Below are 18,798 nucleotides of genomic sequence, written 5' to 3' on the forward strand. Positions count from 1 at the left end.
TAGTCTGACAACTCACAGAGCTGTGTGAAATGGCTCCAGTCAAAAATATGTGCTAAAAACAAGATTTGTGTAACTGTATGCAACGATTCATCTGGTTTTAGACCATATTCAGCAATAAATCAATCAGTAATAATCAAACCCAACATAAAGGCAAAAATGGCACGTGTCGTTTACAGGATGCTGATGCTTAACAAGAATAAGCCATTCAAGAAACTCATAGAAAAGGCAAGAAGTCAAGTTAATTATTTAAACCAGGATATTGCATAGCTTTTAAAGTATAAATCCAAAATGATTCTCTTTGTAGGAGTTAAATAAAAAAAATTTAAAAATCGGTCTCCACCCCTTATATAATTTCCTATATGGTCAATGCCTGCTATCTTTAAAGGGTAGATAACTTGTTAGTGAGCTTTCGAGGGGCTGGTGGGCAGTTTTTGTTACGTTTGGACAGAGCCAGGCTAGCTGTGCTTCTTTATGCTAAGCTAAACAAACCGTTTAGTGGCTCTAGCTTCATGTTTAGCGTACAGATGTTAAAGTGGTATTGCTCTTCTCATTGGAGTCAAGAAAAGGCACACATGTAATTCCCAAAATGTCAAACTATTTAACCTTGAAAGCAGCAGGGTGGTGTGGTCGTCTGGGCCTTCATGTGAAAGAAAAGGAGAGAGGGCGAGTTGAAGGAGGGACATGGGAAGGGAGCAAAACAGCAATTGAGGGAAGTGACTGATCTCTTTCATTTCACGAAGCAAGGATGGGATCATTTATTGATCTAGACATTTCCTTCATTCAAGTGTCAGTGTGAAGTGTCTCATCAGGTGACAAACCGCAGTCTTCCTTCCATGACCTAGAGACCCTGAGTAGGGATGCACCGATGCATCGGCTGAACATCGGTAACGGGCAATATTTGCCTCGTTAACTGCCATCGGCCATCGGGAAATAAAAATGACATTCGCCGATAATTATATGTCTCATGAACGCTGTGCTCAGGAGAAACTTTTTTCCCCTTTTTATTTGGGCGGGGAAGATACCCAGACGGAAGAGGGCACCACCAGCACTCTCCTCAGTAACTTAGATTAAACAAAGAAGATGGCGGTCGTGTGGCAATATTTTACAGTTTCAGAGAAAGATCAGCGTTTTGCAGTTTGCAATACGTGTTCCATTGACATTTCAAGAGGGGGGGCTGTTAGAAAGTCATTTAACACAACAAATCTCATTGGACATTTGAGAAGCAGGCACGAGGCGGTGTACGGCGATTACCTGCAAGCTGACCAAAAACGGAAAAATGAAGCCGCCAAGAAAGCGCAAACCCCCGGTAAGACTCAGACTTCAATTGACACGGCGTTTGAGAAAGCCAAACAGCTGCCTCCAGACAGCGCCAAAGCGAAACAAATAACAAACAAGGTGATGGAGTTCATCGCTTTAGATGACCAGCCTTTCTCTGTAGTGGAGGACGTGGGTTTTCGGAGTCTGATGAAGTTTATGGAGCCTCGCTACACGCTGCCGAGCCGGCGTCACTTTGCCGAGGTCTGTCTCCCCGAAATCCACAACATTGTGGCCACGCACATTCATGAGCTACTGGCTTGCGACATCGCTGCAATCAGTTTCACCACAGATATATGGAGTTCAGATGTAAGCCCTGTGAGCATGCTTAGCCTCACGGCACAGTGGATTGATAAGGACTTCAACCTGGTGAAGGCAGTGTTGCACTCCCAGGAGTTCGCAGGTACCCACTCAGCATCTGCCATCTCGGTGGCATTTGAGAACATGTTCCAGACGTGGAAAATCGACAAAACCAAAGTGCATGCTGTCGTGAGAGATAATGCTAGGAATATGACGAAAGCTATGATGGACAGTGGTCTGGCTAGTTTTGGCTGCATGGCGCACACACTGCAACTGGCAATTCATGACGGTGTTTTTAGCCAGCGCAGCCTCACGGATGTTGTGGCTATTTGCCGAAAAATCGTCGGCCACTTTAAACACTCACCCCTCGCCTATTCACGTCTCCAGGCTGTGCAGATCCAGTTGGGAATGAAACCAAAAAGGCTACAGCAAGATGTTTCCACTCGCTGGAATAGTACATTTTATATGATGGAGAGCTTGCTGGAACAAAAGCGCGCACTTGCTACATATGCCGCAGACTACGACCTCCCGGCCACTCTCAGTGCGCACCAGTGGCAATTAATTGAAAACTTTATAACACTCCTCTCCCCATTTGAACAATTGACGAGAGAAGTTAGCTCATCAGAAGCATCAGCTGCAGATGTCATCCCCTCTGTGACAGCCCTGAGACGTCTTCTGAGTAAGCAGGCTGACACAGACCACGGCGTTAAAACAACAAAGACCTCATTATTAGAGGCTGTAAATAGACGCTTCGATCAAATCCAGTACGATCCCATGTTCTGCATTGCCACCTATTTGGATCCCAGATACAAGGATCGTTACTTTGATGAGGATGTTAAACAACGCGCTCGAGAAATACTTGAGGCACACCTGTTGCCTGCTGCCGGTGCAGAGGATGGGACGCCTTGCGATGGAGAGCGCGACATCAGACAGAGCGCAAGAGGCAACGATCCGACAGAGCAGGGCCCTCCCTGCATGATGTGTTTGAGGAGATTCTGGAAGAAAATGGAGCAGAGAGGACAAGTACCTCTGTATCCCAACAAGAGGTGAGAGCGCACTCTCTTATTGGAGAAATAACCACCTGCGTGAAAGATAGCCCTATTTATGTTTGTATTTATGAATATCATAATTTATTTATTTTAATAACATTATTTATTTTAATATTTATTTATTTCACTTGTTTTTGCATTTACACTTGATGTATTTTTTTTTTTTTATTTATCAGAAAAATTATTTTTTATTGGGCCATGAAAATAATCTCATTGAGTAAGTTTTTGTTTATCAGGCTAAAACCACTCAAATAATTATGTTGGGCAATGTACTGAAACAATCTTTTCATTGATTAGTTAGCAGTCAAAGGTTTTTGAATGTTATTTTTCAGAAAAAAACTTGTCATAAATAAGGTTATAACTAATGTCAACCAGAAAGTGACATTAAAATTTGTTTTTGTTTCATAAATTGGTCTGATTGAATTTGTGCTCATTCTAAGATAGTGTGATCAAGAGCCGAAAGACTTGTATGTTTCCGTGGCACAAAAGAAGGAATAAATAACAAAAAGAAAAAACATCGGCATCGGCCATCGGCCATGTTGTTATGTTAAACATCGGTATCGGTATCGGCCCAGAATTTCCCAATCGGTGCATCCCTAACCCTGAGGCCCTGTGTCACCGTGGCAGCCTTTCTGGCTCTCTCTGTCTCCTCCAGTGTTTCCCATGTTGTCGCCGGTTTGCTTTTCACCCATTCGGTCTTACTCTGTAACTCCCAAAGCAAATATGGTACGTGCTGCTGCTCAGTTGCATTTTGGTTGCATTGATTCTTACCAAAGGCAAACTGCCGAAACTGATTAACAGACTTTTACCCCTCAGCTGAAAAAAGTCATTTGAAATTCAGCTAGGCTTGATGCTGGGCTGATGTCTTCTTTTTATCTCCACCCATGCTTACAATTTTATATGTAGAATATATATGTGGGCTAGCTCAATGAAGCAATCACATAACATAAAAAACATGAAATATGCTCATTTACGTTATATAACCATTTAAAGGTGTACTTCTTTCCACCTTTTTATTTTTAACATTTCCCAGAGTGGTTATTCTTTTTTTTTCTTTGTTTTTTTTCTGTACATATTTCTAAAGACAAAATTTTAAATTATTCATTTAGTTGAAGTGATTAGGAACCATTGAATTGGAATTTCTTTCTTTCAAGGTTTTTTTTATTGGATGATAAAATTGCAAAAAGCAATTACTGTACAGTGGGATGTGCATATTTTTCCCCTTTTTAACCAGAACATACCCCCCCATGCCCCACCCACCACTTATGAACAAACTAAATTATAATAAATAAAACATAAAGGTTAAGAAGGTACAGAATGACAAAAATAAAATATATATATATATATATATATATATATATATACATATATATATATATATATATATATATATATATATATATATATATATATATATATATATATATATATATATATATATATATATATATATATATATATATATATATATATATATATATATATATATATATATATATATATATATATATATATATATATATATATATAAATAAAACCTTAAAATAATAATGAAAAAAAAGGCCGGGGAAGGGAATAGCTACTCTGAAATTGTTGTAGTTGGCTTCTCAAAAAATGTCAAGAAGGGGCGCCATGTTCTGTAAAATTTATCCTCAGATCCCTGTGTAGTGCAACGTATTTTCTCTAAATTCATACAGGACATAATGTCTCTAATCCAGTGTGAGTGGGAAGGAGGAGCAGGGTCTTTCCACTTGAGTAAGATACACCTACGAGCCAGTAAGGAGGAGAAGGCCAATACCTTCAGCTTCCCCTTAGGCAGACCCAAATTGGGAGCAATACCAAAAATGGCAGTAAAAGGGTTCGGCTCAATCTGATGTTGAAGTACCTTGGAAATTGTTTGAAAAACTGAAGTCCAGAAATCAGTAAGGGTAGGACACATCCAGAACATGTGAAAGAGTGACGCAGGTGCGCTCTTGCAGCTATCACAGGTCGGGTCGACGGCAGGAAACATACAAGCTAGTTTGGTTTTACATATGTGGAGGCGATGAACTATAAATTACACAAGAGCATGACGGGCGCACATGGAGGTAGAGTGTATCCGATCCAGGACAGAATCCCAAATGTGATCTGAGAAGGCAGAGCCTAGATCCTGTTCCCACATGTTTCTTATAGCTGTTAATGAGGGACTATGCAACTTCGAAATGAGGTTATAGAAGACCGAAATTGTGCCTTTTAATGTGGGGTTAAAAGAAAGAAACATATCGACAGGATTAGGTGGGGGTTTATTAGGGAATTGGGGAATTAAATTCTGAACATAATGCCTAATTTGTAAAAATCTGAAAAAATCTGTCTTTATGATACCAAAGTTGTTCGTCATTTGAGAAAAGCTAGCAAATAGATCATTAATAAATAAATTGCCAATGCAGACTAAGCCTTTTTTATGCCAGATCTTAAATGCACCGTCCACCGTCGAGGGAACGAACAAATGATTAGCTGCAATTGGGCTGAAAAGTGAAAAAGTCTGCAGTCCAAAATTCCCCCTAAAATGGGTCCAGATTCGAAGGGAATGCCTAACCACAGGGTTACTGTTGGGAATAGCAGAAGATAGAGACAGTGGGCTAACAGCCCTTGACTCCATTGTTACCCAGACTGGGGCTGAGTCGTCAAGTTGAAAATGCCCCAAAAACACTAGAGAGCGGATGTTAGCAGCCCAGTAATAGTATTGGAAATTAGGCAGGGCTATTCCGCCTGTTTGTTTGGGTCTTTGAAGAAAAGCTTTGCGTAACCGATTGAATTGGAATTTGTTCAGCAGTCACGGCAGGGGATACAGCTTTTGTGCTGTGTTAATTACAGCTCAGTGGAATGATTCAGATAGAAAAAATGGCTGAAATCCCCAGGGAGGGATAGAGTTGGAGAAATATAGTTTTAAAGAATAAGCTGTTATTGCTTATGCTAAGAACAGCAACACCAAAGCAGTATCATAATGTAGATTCTTTACATGGAATACAGTTGCACTCTGCGTTGTTCACAATAGGGCTGCACAGTATATTGCTTTTTTTTTTTTTATCGACATCGTGGTATCAACTGCTGCAAAAGTTAGGATAGTTGAAAGAAAATATCAGCAGAAAAGCACTTTAAAATGTAACGGTTCTTTTTTAAGTGGTGCCTTTTATATTCAATGTTCAATTAAATAAAAATAATGTTGGAAATTATTTCCTTTCATTTGTTTTAAATTCCACATCACTAGTTGTTGTATTTTAGAAGAATACTGAAAGCAGCAGAAATGTAGAACGGAGTACATTTTAATATTAGTTTATAAGTAATCGTTATCGCAATGTTCAACAACGATAGCGCATATTTTCCTTATATCGTGCAGCCCTAGTTCACAAACCTTTTTATTTCTGTCTTAATTTGTGTTTTCATTTCTTTCAAAGACAAGTGTGTGTGTGTGAAACAGATGCAAACCCTTTTTTGGAAGTCTGTGCCTGATGCTGGTAAGCACTGGCAGATTTATAGAAAGTGATGACATTCTTATATCAACACTTTGATGTCCTAACTAAATCACTATTGCAAACATGGCTACTAAGTTGGGTCAGTAGGGTGATAAAACAATATTTTGTAAAACAATGTGAATTCTGATGGTACTTAGTTTTCTGTCAGCAACTCGTTTTTGTTTGGCAAGAAACAATTTAAAGACTGTTTTGCTTCAACTATACAATCTGCAGTTGACTTGCTGATAGACAATAATTTCAGTTCTTTATAACTACTGCACATTTTTTATTTTTTTTATAAAGAAAGCTTCCCAGTTTGTGTAAAATAGTAAAAAAGGTGAGTGAGTTTGTTTGTTTCAAGATTGCGACACAACTCCCAACTTTAAGCTCCTCCCCAGTAGCAGGTGATTAGAGCAGGGCGGATCAATACTTCATTAATGGTACAAGATTGAGGCCCCAACTCCAGTCGATGCCAATGAACCAGAATGGCCAAAAAAACAGTTTGATGCTGGGCTGTGCCTGTGACCATGCACACAGTGGGTCTGCATGCGAGTAACTGCATATGCATGCTTTCTTTGTATGTGTGCATGAGCACGCACAAACCCTAGTTACAGTGACTTCGGAGGGCAGCAGATCAGCAATTCTACCATAAGTGTTTAATTAGTCTGTGACCAGGGCCTCCTCAACATTTTATATACTGGGCATCACAGAGCTTGATGGGCTGATAATTGCTTCTTAGTAGCCTGCAGTACACCTGCATGGATGTTGTTTCTCCACTTGTTAATTTAGTTTTTTTTCTTTAATTTTTTACTTCTAATCTATTAATTTTCTTATCATTTAATGAGACATACAATTATACAATTTCAAGTAATTGTTTTAACTGCTAAACAGCAATGATAGATAGAGATAGATAGAGAGAGAGATACTTTATTCATCCCGAAGGAAATTAAGGTGTCCAATAGTTTATACACAACATACGTACACATAGGCACACAGACATATGACATCCACGCACACATACTACAAAAATACAAAGGAAGATATCAATAGTGTGCCCTTACTGTAAAGTTTGGAGGAGCGGTGTGGAAAATTTTTCTAAAAAGGTGCAATGGTATCCTAGTGCAAGATTTTCTTTCAAATTCTATATCTGTTCAAGTACAACAGGCAATACAATATATCAAAAAATAGAAAAATAATTACTTAACTATACATAAACACTAGTAAAGACTTGAAGAAAAGTTATTAATACACCACAAAAAGACAGCGTGGTGTATTGACCATACAGGCAAGCTAGAAAAATGGGCAGATGGCTAATATAGCCAGTAAGGGAGTCAAACAGTGCCAATCGGTCCAGTCCAGGGTACTTTATGTGTATGTATAAAGGCACCCAGATGAAGGCATGGTACAAAGGGCAGTGTGCAGAGCAGACTTAAACACTTAAGTCAATCACACTCCTCCCCTTCTGTGTAGCATTGAAGAGCTTAATGGCCCTAGGGACAAAGGACCTACGCAGCCTGTCTGTTTTGCAAGACCGAGACAAATATTAAACATTAGTGTCAATAATAGTTTTAATCCATCCCCCATTTACCAACCAACTTTTACCTTAATTCCATTGCATGTATATATTGCCAAAATAACTTGCTCATATCTCACATCATTTTTTCTCACTCAAATTTGAAAGTCATGTTGTAAGCCTTCCTTTACTTCTACTTCTAGTCTAAGCTGAGATCTATAGCACTCATCCTGTGACTAATGTGAATCTCAAATCAATTGGACTCTGCTGTGGCTGCGCACAAATCCCAAATGGTTATTACACATGTGAACACACAAAAAGCACATTTGTGTATTCACTTTTTTTCTCTTTGTTTCCTTTGGTCCAGTGTTGCAATATATTTCCCAGCATGAGTATGACCTTGTGCTTGCCCAGTGTCCTAAATATGAATTCATAAAGGAGAATTACAGTGCAAGCATTTCCTGGAGGCAAGGAAAATGTTGTTCATCACCATAGAAAACACACACACACACACACACACACACACACACACATAAAGGAGGTAAGTAGGTTAGTAAACAACAGCATCTGGGACCAATGCCACTGAAAAAATGTTACATACATGTCCATGAAAGACACGTAGTTTTGACTGGACAGATTTTATTTTTTGTGAGATCTGATTTAATAAAAATAAAAAGTAGCACGGTAGTTTTTGAAGTTCATTAAGATTGGTTGTTAGGTTAAAAATCTCTCACATTTAATAAAGGAAGACCTACAAATGATATTGGAGTAGATGCATAAAATGCCAGGATCCTAGGTTGGTTATTTAGTTCAGCTCATTAACCAGTAAAATCTGCATCCTCTACTTTTCTTTTTATTTTTTATTTAATTTTTGAATGAAGTTTATCTTTCAGGCATTTCTGCTTTTATTGGACAGTTGTTATGTGCCGTGCACTTTTACCATTCGGCCTTCAAGGCACTCCGGCAGTCGTCGGTTTTAAAGCCAGTGAGCTAAAAATATTGTTTGGACTGCTAAAATGGATTTTATGTTTCAAGCTTGAATATCAATGAGATCATTCAGTGTGATGGGTATGGTCTGCAGTTTCAGTGCTGTGACATAGGGAGGCAACGGAGTCCCAGTAAGGCTGTACATATACTGTCCACATCCATGGACAGCTGTGGACTTGCGCCGGTCACGCAGCCAGGGTGTGTGGGGCATTGTCGTAGACGGATGCAGCCACTTTTCTGGAACCGCTTGCGCATATGGGCAACCGACACAAGTCTGCAGCTGTCTGCGGAGAATCCGAAAAAGGTTTATTTCCAAGTAAGTACTTAGAAGGAATATGCCGTGGTGGTTGATGCATACATAAACATTCTGATTAGATGAGAAAAACACACTTATTGACTAATTATCCCATTTTTGTAGTGTTTTTTAAGGAGACAATATTATAACTTTCAGTTGGTGTTTTATTTTTATTTTTTTCCCCCCTTGATGTTCCCTTCCTATTGTGAACAAGTACTTAACATAAGGTTTCATTTTCTACCATCCTCTGATGTACGCACAGTGTGCATAATCACATCTTTAGAGTGGAAAGATGAGCCCTGGTTAAAAGCACTGAGAGAGGAGATATGACAGACAACAAGCCGGCATATCATGATTTCTTGTCAGAGTTTGCCTAGTCACATCTTGTGGGGATTGTATTGCAGATACTGATTAAACATCGGAGAGACCTTCTGCAGTAGTATGGCAAACACTTTGCTCAAAGCACATATGTATATGTAGTTATACTGTGCAGCGTGATCTCTGTTGAATAATATAGTGCAGTCCTGTCTATTAAGTCCTTTTGAGAACCATGCTGACACGTCATTGATTATGCACAAGATTCCACTTTTGCAGATTTAGGTCAAAATCTGTCTGCTGTAACTCAACAGCTGATTTCAAACTGTAAAGGCTTTTTGGTGCCAAGACCCCAAAGGGTTTCTTTGGGGTTAGGGTGTGGTCACTGGCAGGTCATGGCAATGCCACTCATTGTCAGGTTCAAATGCTTACGTTCCTAGAAAACTGACTTGTGGGGGTCCCTATGTGTTTGCTCTTTCTCACTCTTGTTCTATGTCTGCTCCTCTCTCTGACTTGGTTGCCGTGGTCTGTATCTCGGTCTGCTTGGGAAAAGTAGTAAATGAAGGCAGATGCCTTTTTGAAGTTTCACTGCATTAAGCATTCTTGCTTGCTTGCTGTGACACTCACTGCACTCTGAGAGTAGGCTTCTGTTTTCCTCTTCCTCTTAAAACCCAAAGCACCATCTGTTGTCATTAGTGTCCAACATCCATGATGTAGCAGGGCTGCTGTCTCTGCCTTCCTCCCTCTCTTGCAATCATTGTCACCCTGCCTGTTACTCTTAGAGGAAGACCAAATGTCCAGATTTAAATGCAGTCAAATTGCAGGCTATGATTTGATACCACATGAGGAAATGCATATGGGTTTTTCTACTCCACAGTGTTTAACATGTCATTAGAAAGTTGTTTGTTCTTTGCAGTGCCATGTTTCATCCTCGTATATGCTTAACCCTTGAGCCCTAGAACAGCCTCTTGAGCCAGAGAAATGTTTGCACAGATATGCACGTGTCTAATCGTATACTCAAGTTGTGTTATGGGCATTTGCCATGAATTGGATCTACTTTTTGTCTTTTTTAAAGAGTGTGGTAAATGTTGTTGATGGGAGACACCTGCCTGAAAAAACAGTCATTTTTGTAGTTTTGTGTCCTTGGTGAGTGTTTTGTGCTTGATTTGAATTAATAAAGTTGATCTCTTTCTCTCCTTTTTTTTTTTTTGTCAAAGATCACATAAAGCGGAAGATTCGCCGGCGACCATCTTGGGGGCGGGGCATCATCCGTAAGAAGAAGGTCTACAGGAAGGAAATGGAAGAAGAGGAGGAGGAGGAGGACGAGGAGGAGGACGAGGAGGGGGCAGAGGTGGAAGCTGCAGGGCCCAGTGACTCATGTGTGACACAGGATGAGGAATCATCATCTTGTGACACCATGGGTCCCCAGCCCAATGGCCACCACCCCCACGTCCCCTCCACAGAGGAGGAGAGCTCTAACGAGCCCCCTGTTGCAGCTCCAGCTGAACCTCCAGATGCCAGTAAAGCCCAAGAAGAGCCAACACCTAAGGAGGAGGAGCCCACAGCCAAAGAGCCAGAGCCCGAGAACACAGAGAAATACAATGAGCTGTTTTGGCTTGATGGCAGTACTCAGCCCATGGCTGACGGGGATGGCCAGGCCAGGCAGGCTGACTTCAAGCCTTTGATTGAAATGTCCGAGTCTTTAGATGCTGAGGTCCAGCCGAAGCACACAGAGGGTCTCCTAGTATCACAAGCGGACTGTGTGAATGGAAATGCGTCAATGGACAGCCTGGACTCGCAGAGCCTCAAAAGCAGCAATGAGGCTGAGAAAAGGACTCCTCAGAGCCCGGCTGAAGGCTCTAATGAACCAGAACAGGAAGAGCACAAAGACAAAAATGAGAGCAATCCAACTCAGGAGCCCCCTCCCCAGGATGGCAGGGCAGTAACAGAAAATGTCGAGGAAGATCAAGATACAGAAGGTACAAAGCTAGAGTTTTCTTTAATCCATCTTGAATAGCACAATTAGATCATAGAGCTTTTTTTTCTCTCACTCTATATCAAGTAAGTTTTGGGTCACAGGTAAACTTCCAGAGCCCATCTGACACTTGGAAAAATATTTGGACAATCAGATAAATATTTGGACAATCAGCTAGATGTTTTCTTTGTTTTTGTATTTTTAATAGTTAAGATTTTTTTTAGCAGTGGGGGCAGGTCTGTCCGAGCAATAATGTTTTACGTATGAAATGGAACTGACACTTTGCTGCAACACAAATATATTTATTCACCTATATTCACAGACAATGAGGCATATTTTTAGTTGTGATTGAAACTATTTTTTTGAGAAACTTAACATCTACAACAGGTCTACACGTAGAACGGACCCAACACGGTGACGTTTTGGTGGAGTTGTTCGTTTAATAGTCGTCTCGGAAGAAAGCAAACATCTTGACAATAAACTACATCAACACAACAGTATGTGGAGTTAAACTGGACGGGCCCAATAACCTCTGAATAGTTCTACTTGTTGTACTTGGGCAGCACGGTGGCCCAGTGGTTGGTGCTGTGGCCTCACAGCAAGAAGGTTCTGGGTTCAAATCCAGGCCTTTCTGTGTGGAGTTTGCATGTTCTCCCCGTGTCTGCGTGGGTTTTCTCCGGGTTCTCCGGTTTCCCCCACCACTAAAAATATGTTCCCCTCCCCCTTCTTAACTAGCTGATGTGTGTAAGGCGTTGTATGGCTGCCGTGCATCACCCAGGTGGGTGCTACACATTAGTGGTGTTAGAGAGCAGTCCCCACCCCCCCTCCCCCCAAATGCGCTTTGAGTGTCTATGATAGCGCTATATAAATGTAATAAAATACTTGTTGTTAAATTGCAACGTGAGCGGCAGTGCATTATGTCGGCAGGATCATTTAAAAGGCAACCGCGACTACATTTTTTTTGTACAGCCGTATTTCTGATACCGTGGTGGCAGAAATATTGCCATGGTGGGCCGCCACTACAAAATCAGAGGAAACACAGAGTTTATGCTCTGACTGAGTTTGAACTGCACCTCAAGGTGTTTTTTTGATTGAGAAGAGAAAGTGCAAGTTCTCTGCGACTTTTTTGATGTAATTATTTAACTTGCTAAGTTGATCTTCATAGCATATATGCAAGTAAGCAAGTTAACACAATCTGTTAATTTTTACACATCCAGTGAGTGCTTTGTACACCACTTAATTATGACAATAAATTACTTTCTTGATTATCACCCAGCTCCTCTGATTTGCACTCGGTTTAGAGAGGACATGAATAATGCAACATAAGTCATGCACAATATAAAAATGCTATCCCCTGGCTAAACGTGTATTTCAATGCAGTAACTCCAGGGGCTTGGAATTATGTGTACCTTTTGTACATGAAATGCTTTTTTTGTCAATAAAAGATTCCCAACAATGGCTGGCTTTGCCAAAAACAAACCTCCTTCGCCATGAGCCATTATGCCCTTTTTATGGTATGTAGTATTTGAGTCCGAGATAAGCCATTACGTTGATGTGTTTGATAACGGGCCTGTAGTTTTGCTGTGACGAGAAGAGGCCAGCTGGAAAGCTGAGGTAATGACGCTCGTAGAATATGGAGAAGCCATCAGAGGATGGCACGATCAGCCAACAGAACACAACAAACTGTGGCTCCTCAAAACGGACAACTCGGCTACTCCGCCCGCACTCTCATTACAAGCTGAGCCAGGCCTTTTGTTTCCATCAAAGCGTTTCTTGAGCATTGTTATAAATGGACAGGAAAGAGGCCAGATGGGAGATACAGTGCCCTCAGTAGCTGCAAGTAGCTTAAAATAGATTTTCTTCACGTACTGTAGTATGACATTGGTCTTGTAGCCATGCTAGTTGGAATTTATTTTCCTTGAAATCCAGTTTGTTCTATTCGGTGGTTCATGACCAACACCAAAGGAGTTCTCAAATTTAGTTCATCCGTTCATTGTGGGTTGTTTTTGATTGCTATCACACTGTATTCATTCTTTATAACCCTCCTTTGTTAATCCTTCTTCCATCAATAATCCATTTGTCTGTGCATAGGGGGTTCCACAGCCAAGACATGCAAGGTGAGCCTGTCAGAGCAGCTGAAGGGATCTGCTGAATGGACAGAGGAAGAGCCACAACCAGTCCCTCCCCATCCTCCCTTAGTGGTTGACCACCAGCGACTTTCGGTAACTATTTTTTAGAAATCAGTTATTGTGCCTGTTAGTGGTGTATCGGTACATGATATTCTCGGTCTGAAGCTATTGTGGTTTTGTGGTCATGGTTTGTAATGTAATACAGTATGGAAACTAAAGAAAGCGTAGGTGTAAATAATAAAGTTAATGAAGGATGAATTACTTTAAGCTGCTTCAGTGTCAGGGGAACATTTTATGTTGGTTTACTATCACACAGTTTGGCTCACAGGGACACTTGAATAGAAGGAGCCATGTTACCATCATTTGTAACATCTGTGCCTTTCATACTAGGACACGTGGATATAAGAAAAAATTGTAAAGTACAATGTGCCCTCAGTTATTTAAAAGTCATCCATAAAACATTATATTGTGGCATTGTAAGAAAATCAGTATTTCAAAGTGGAGGCACTTAAAACCCTTTTTCTAATGTTATGTCGCAAGGTTTGGGTACCGAACCCTGTACTTTTACCGGTACCGACCGAATCACGTCGGTATTACCGAGTATTGGTTCACATAAAATCAAACTGCCAAATTTTGGTACCCGAGAGCGCATAAGCGCAAGTTTATCTGTCTCTCTGCATGTTGACAGAGAGCGGAGCTCCAACACACGCACACACATGCGCATGGTGCGGACGGAGCAAATGCTCTACTTGTCGGAGTTTGACATCAATTGCAGATACTGATTAAACATCGGAGAGGCAGTAGTATCTTTGCAGTTTTGTTGAAGTCAGTCCTGTCTATTAAGTCCTTTTGAGTGAGTCATGGATTATGCACAAGATTCCACTTGTTGAAAGTGGTTTCGATAAAGTGGTTTCAAGTGTGGTTACAGTTTTTCAAAACTTCACGCAGACACCATTCACTGTGATATGATATTAATGGCGAGCCGAAAGTAGTCGCGGTGCTGTTGACGTTATACTTCCTGTGAGACAAGCAGGCACATCAGTGGTTTTGTGCCCTGGGGACTGACTGACAGGCTGAGTTTGTAAGGCAAGGCAACTTTATTTCTACAGCACCTTTCAGCAACAAGGCAATTCAAAGTGCTTTACATGAAACATTAAAGAGCAATTAAAAACTGTCATGATGAAAATAAAACAGGCTAAAAAAGAATAATATAAAAGTACAAGAATAAAATTGTAATAATTATTCAATTTAATAGGTTGTAGGGATGGGTTTGGGAGGAGAGAGGGAGGGGTTTATTTTTATTTAATTTCTGTCAGTGTAAAATATTCTAAATAAATAACAATTTTCTAAGTAAATAGGATAAATAGGTTTGGAATTATTTTTTACAACTGAAATCGTTTTTTTGTAATTACAGAGGGAAAGTACCGAAAAAAGTAGAGTTTGGTACCGGGAACAGAATTTCAGGTACCGGTATCTGTACTGATATTGGTTCAGATGTGAAAGGTACCCAACCCTATATGTCACTGCCTAGCATCAATTTAGTGGTGTATGTACATATAGGTAGTTCTTTTCAAGTTTATTTCAATATTAAAATACTCATTGATTATTTATTTATCCAATATGAACCCTTTTGTCTCATGGCAGGACTGTGTGATAGATGGCAATTTATACTGTATACAAATTCCCTCTCAAATGGTGTTTGTTTTAGACATAGAGATTTTCGACCTGTTTGTTGTTCATCTGTTCACTGTCTTGTCAGTTGTCGATTTAAGTTACAGCATTTGTTGACATGGTCAGCATTTTATTTTTATTAAAAATGCCCCATTAAATCTGCATCAAAGCCTAAAGACACTGGCCGCAGGGGACCGCATTCACTGTTTGGTTAGAAAAATCATCCTAGCCCCTTACAACCCATCAAGATTTCAGCTTTTTAAAAACCCTGGCGCATGCCCCATCGCCATCTTGCTTGATTCTACACGCTCATCATTCTAATTCAGACCATGAAGGATGTAACAGCTGGGGCGATTTGTCATTGTGCACTGGCTGTGGATTGGAGATTTAACAGGTACTGTGATCTGTATCAAAGCAATGATCTGGTAACAGGAAGATGAGCATTATTAAGGGGAAAACATGGTCACACAAATGTTACACCATGTCCATGGTCATTCATTATGATCGTGATCCCTTTTATGTATTCAGTTAGGAATCCGTGTTGATGTGTAAGACTCAATGAACATCGCAGGAAATTCTAAAACTATTTAAATTTAATAACGAAGCAAAATGAATTAAGTAGCTGCAGACAGTCTTGGAGACCCAGAAGTTACAGTGTAGCCAAATATTAATACATATTCACTATATGTGATTTCTTATATGTGAAGTACTAAGGCTATGAAGAGAAGATAGATATTTTTCAGCAAACTGTCCCACATCCCAACAGTGAGTAAGATGTTGAAATAAAGACTTATTGGTTTCAACAGATCCAGCTGTGGCAAACTTGCACTAATTAGACTGTGATTATGGAAAAGTGGAGCTATGATCTAAAAATGTTACCAATATGCTTTTGTTTTTGTCTTACGTAAGTTCATACGGGTGCTTGTTTGAATGTTGTTGGCAGCGTGAGTGAAGAGTTTTTTGAGTGTTTTCTCCTCCCTTCTGTAAAAGAAACGGCTGTTATTCATTTCTATATTCTAGGTTGTTTACTTATTCTTCCTCTACTTCCTATGGAGTGTTGAATTACTTCTTTTGTACAGACATTAATATGCAAAGCAGCGGATTGAACGAGCCCTTGGCACAGACGCTAAAAATGGCACTGACGAACATACTCCGCTTAAGCCTCCTCCATTTGAAGGCTAACCGTTGGTGTTATCTTTAGTGAGCCAGCTGAGGTAGCGCGACCCGTTGTGCCTTTTTCCTGCTGACATACCCTGTCACATGCACTGTATGGTGCTCATCTCAGAAACCTTCTGCATTTGGTATTAATTCATCCCTTTGTTACTCAGTTCTTTTTATAGCTTCCAAACATAGAAAAGGTTAAACAGAATTGATGTCTGGATAATTAAAAGTCCACCATTATTTGAACGGGGCCTAGAAGGCAGCACTACATTGAGTTTTTTTTTTGTGTGGAATGGGAGTTGAGGTGTGGAGGATGGGGAAACTCAATCATGGGTGACCCGCCTTAAGTTTCCTTTAGATCCATAGGTCTGTTCTGGAGCTCTAGCTGTCACACTGCCCTTCTCAGATGGATAACTTCTGAGCCTTGTCCCTCCTTTCCATTCACCCTATGCTCATGCCACAGTCTCTCCCTTTTTCATCTTTCAAACATCCATTTTGGATGGAGGGAGCCAATTACAGTCCTAGACCATTTTCACATTTCTCAATCAACAGGTACTGTTTCTGCGACATTTGAAGGAAGCAAGGTTATGACTCAAACATGAGCTTCTCTCTGCCTCACTAGATCTGCCAACTAGTCCCAGTACGTGTTCAAGTAACAGAGAGCACATGAAGCCGCTCCGTCGCTTTCTGCAAAGTCACGCTAGGGTCCCACCTAATACCCCAAGTGTAAATTGGAGCCTCGGCTCAGTGGGCTCCCCTGACAGCACTCCTCACTGATCTTCTGGGGGGGTTCTTGGTTTTAGCTCGCTATGTGTAGTGTAATTGATGTAAAAGAAGCGATCGTCTGACATGTGCTGACTTCTTTCCCCCGTGCTGCGAAGTGACATCGGGGCTATCAAGCCATTATCTAGTGGCTTTTACCCATGTCCCACGGGGATGATGGGGATGGTGGTGTGTACTTGCTTTGTCTTGCCGAACCTGACTCCCGTCTTTCAAGCTGATTGACAGGCTTTTCAGTTGGCCTGATCTTACTGCTTCAACTGGTTGCCCCTATGAGCGGCCACACGCACGCTAATCTGGGGGTTTATTTGTTAGTAGGGGGAAGGAGGGAGATATCTTAAAGAAACAGATCGTGAAAAGAGGGCACTGTGAATAATTGCTTTTTCATCCCCGGCTTATGGAACAAATTGAATATCCGGTGCACAGGATGAGAGTCGCCATTTAAGCACATATTTGCTGGCAGGGCTGGGACTGGCAGGCAGCCTGATGTGCATTAGGGCCCGCAGTGAGTGTTGGACTGGTCCTTCTCTCTTCCTTCAGTCGTATTCATTGATTGCAGAGGGCTGATTTATTTCTGACTTTTTACTTGATGGAAAAGGCTCTGAAATCTCTCTGGAATTAAATACCAATAAGAATGTTATGAGTTTGTTCACAGACCCTACACTCGAAGCCTGTAGGACAGAGATTTTTATTATTATTATTATTATTATTATTATTATTATTATTATTTCAGTATTTGCGTCCCGCCTTTCAGAGCCATGGCACAGTTATTTGCTCTGATTCACTTAGTAAAATCAAATTCTGTTATTGCCAGTTTCACTGAAATGATGCTTGATGATGTCTGGATCAAAATGAATTCCTCAGCATGAATAAATAGGTCCCAAGGCTGGCTTCTCTAACTACTCCAAAATGTGTCGTATTGCTAGCTGTTTTCTTTCATCAATAATCAGTCACTTGTCCACAGATGGACTGGAAGATGTGTTGCTGGTGATTACAGATGACAATTCAGTAACAAGAAATCCAATTTGGGCGAGCAATTTTTCCTTCATGTTAGCAAGAACACACAGATTATCGTCTGCTCTGCTGTTTTCTTTAGCAGCTGCCTACAAGGAGCTAGTGTTCACTGTTCCTAGTTGCTGGCACAGTATGGAGTCTTTTGGCTTGATGCTTAGCTATTACAGCATGTCAGGATTTCCTGTTTTAGAAAAGCCTGTCAACAGAAATTGCCCTATTTCAGTTTGTCATCTTCCTTCATTTTTAGTACTAATAACAGTGGGGGGGGGGTCTCTGGCGAAGTAGCCATGCCATATGTCTGTTGAAAAGAGAACAGTTTAATAGTGCTGGACCAGCATTTGATTGTCAATAAAAATAGATAGCGTTTGAAGTAGTTCTTTTATTTTCATTCATTCCCACTGATGGCCTAGACAGTGTGGCTATTTGCATGTAATTGCGCTTCCAAAGCTGTGCCTCTTGGCCATGCGTGTAAGGGCCAGCAGTGTCAGTAGCTCACACAACATAAACATACCAGTCTCTTGCATTTTCTTCATATTCTGTAGTAGTTTTGTCCTCTTGCCAAGCCTTTCGTGGGGTTTACTATGCCCTCCTCACACCTGATGCATCCCACTTAACCCTCTGCTTATATAAACTAATGGTTTAGATTGTGTGGGATTTTGTACTATGATTAGTTATACAGTGTATAAAGATGGATTTTTTTTAAATGCTTGGCTTTGCTTTTGTCAACCCTGGTAAGTATAACATCTGACAGTATTGGTCTACCACTGGAAGCAAAATCACAGGATGCTATTTAGGTTGATGGAA

At 40.6% G+C, this 18,798-nt stretch overlaps 1 protein-coding gene across 2 annotated transcripts in view; it reads left to right on the plus strand.

Annotated features, from left to right (window-relative positions):
- atad2b (ATPase family AAA domain containing 2B) overlaps positions 1 to 18,798 on the plus strand; it is an 80,165-nt gene that overhangs the window by 48,210 nt on the left and 13,157 nt on the right. For both annotated transcript variants that reach the window (XM_028604952.1, XM_028604953.1), the window contains exons 25-26: positions 10,482 to 11,243; positions 13,331 to 13,461. In XM_028604952.1, the coding sequence (XP_028460753.1) occupies positions 10,482 to 11,243; positions 13,331 to 13,461 (893 nt within the window). The remainder of the gene's footprint in view (positions 1 to 10,481; positions 11,244 to 13,330; positions 13,462 to 18,798) is intronic.

This window comes from Perca flavescens, chromosome 18, assembly GCF_004354835.1.
Source record: "Perca flavescens isolate YP-PL-M2 chromosome 18, PFLA_1.0, whole genome shotgun sequence".
Classification (NCBI taxonomy): domain Eukaryota; kingdom Metazoa; phylum Chordata; class Actinopteri; order Perciformes; family Percidae; genus Perca; species Perca flavescens.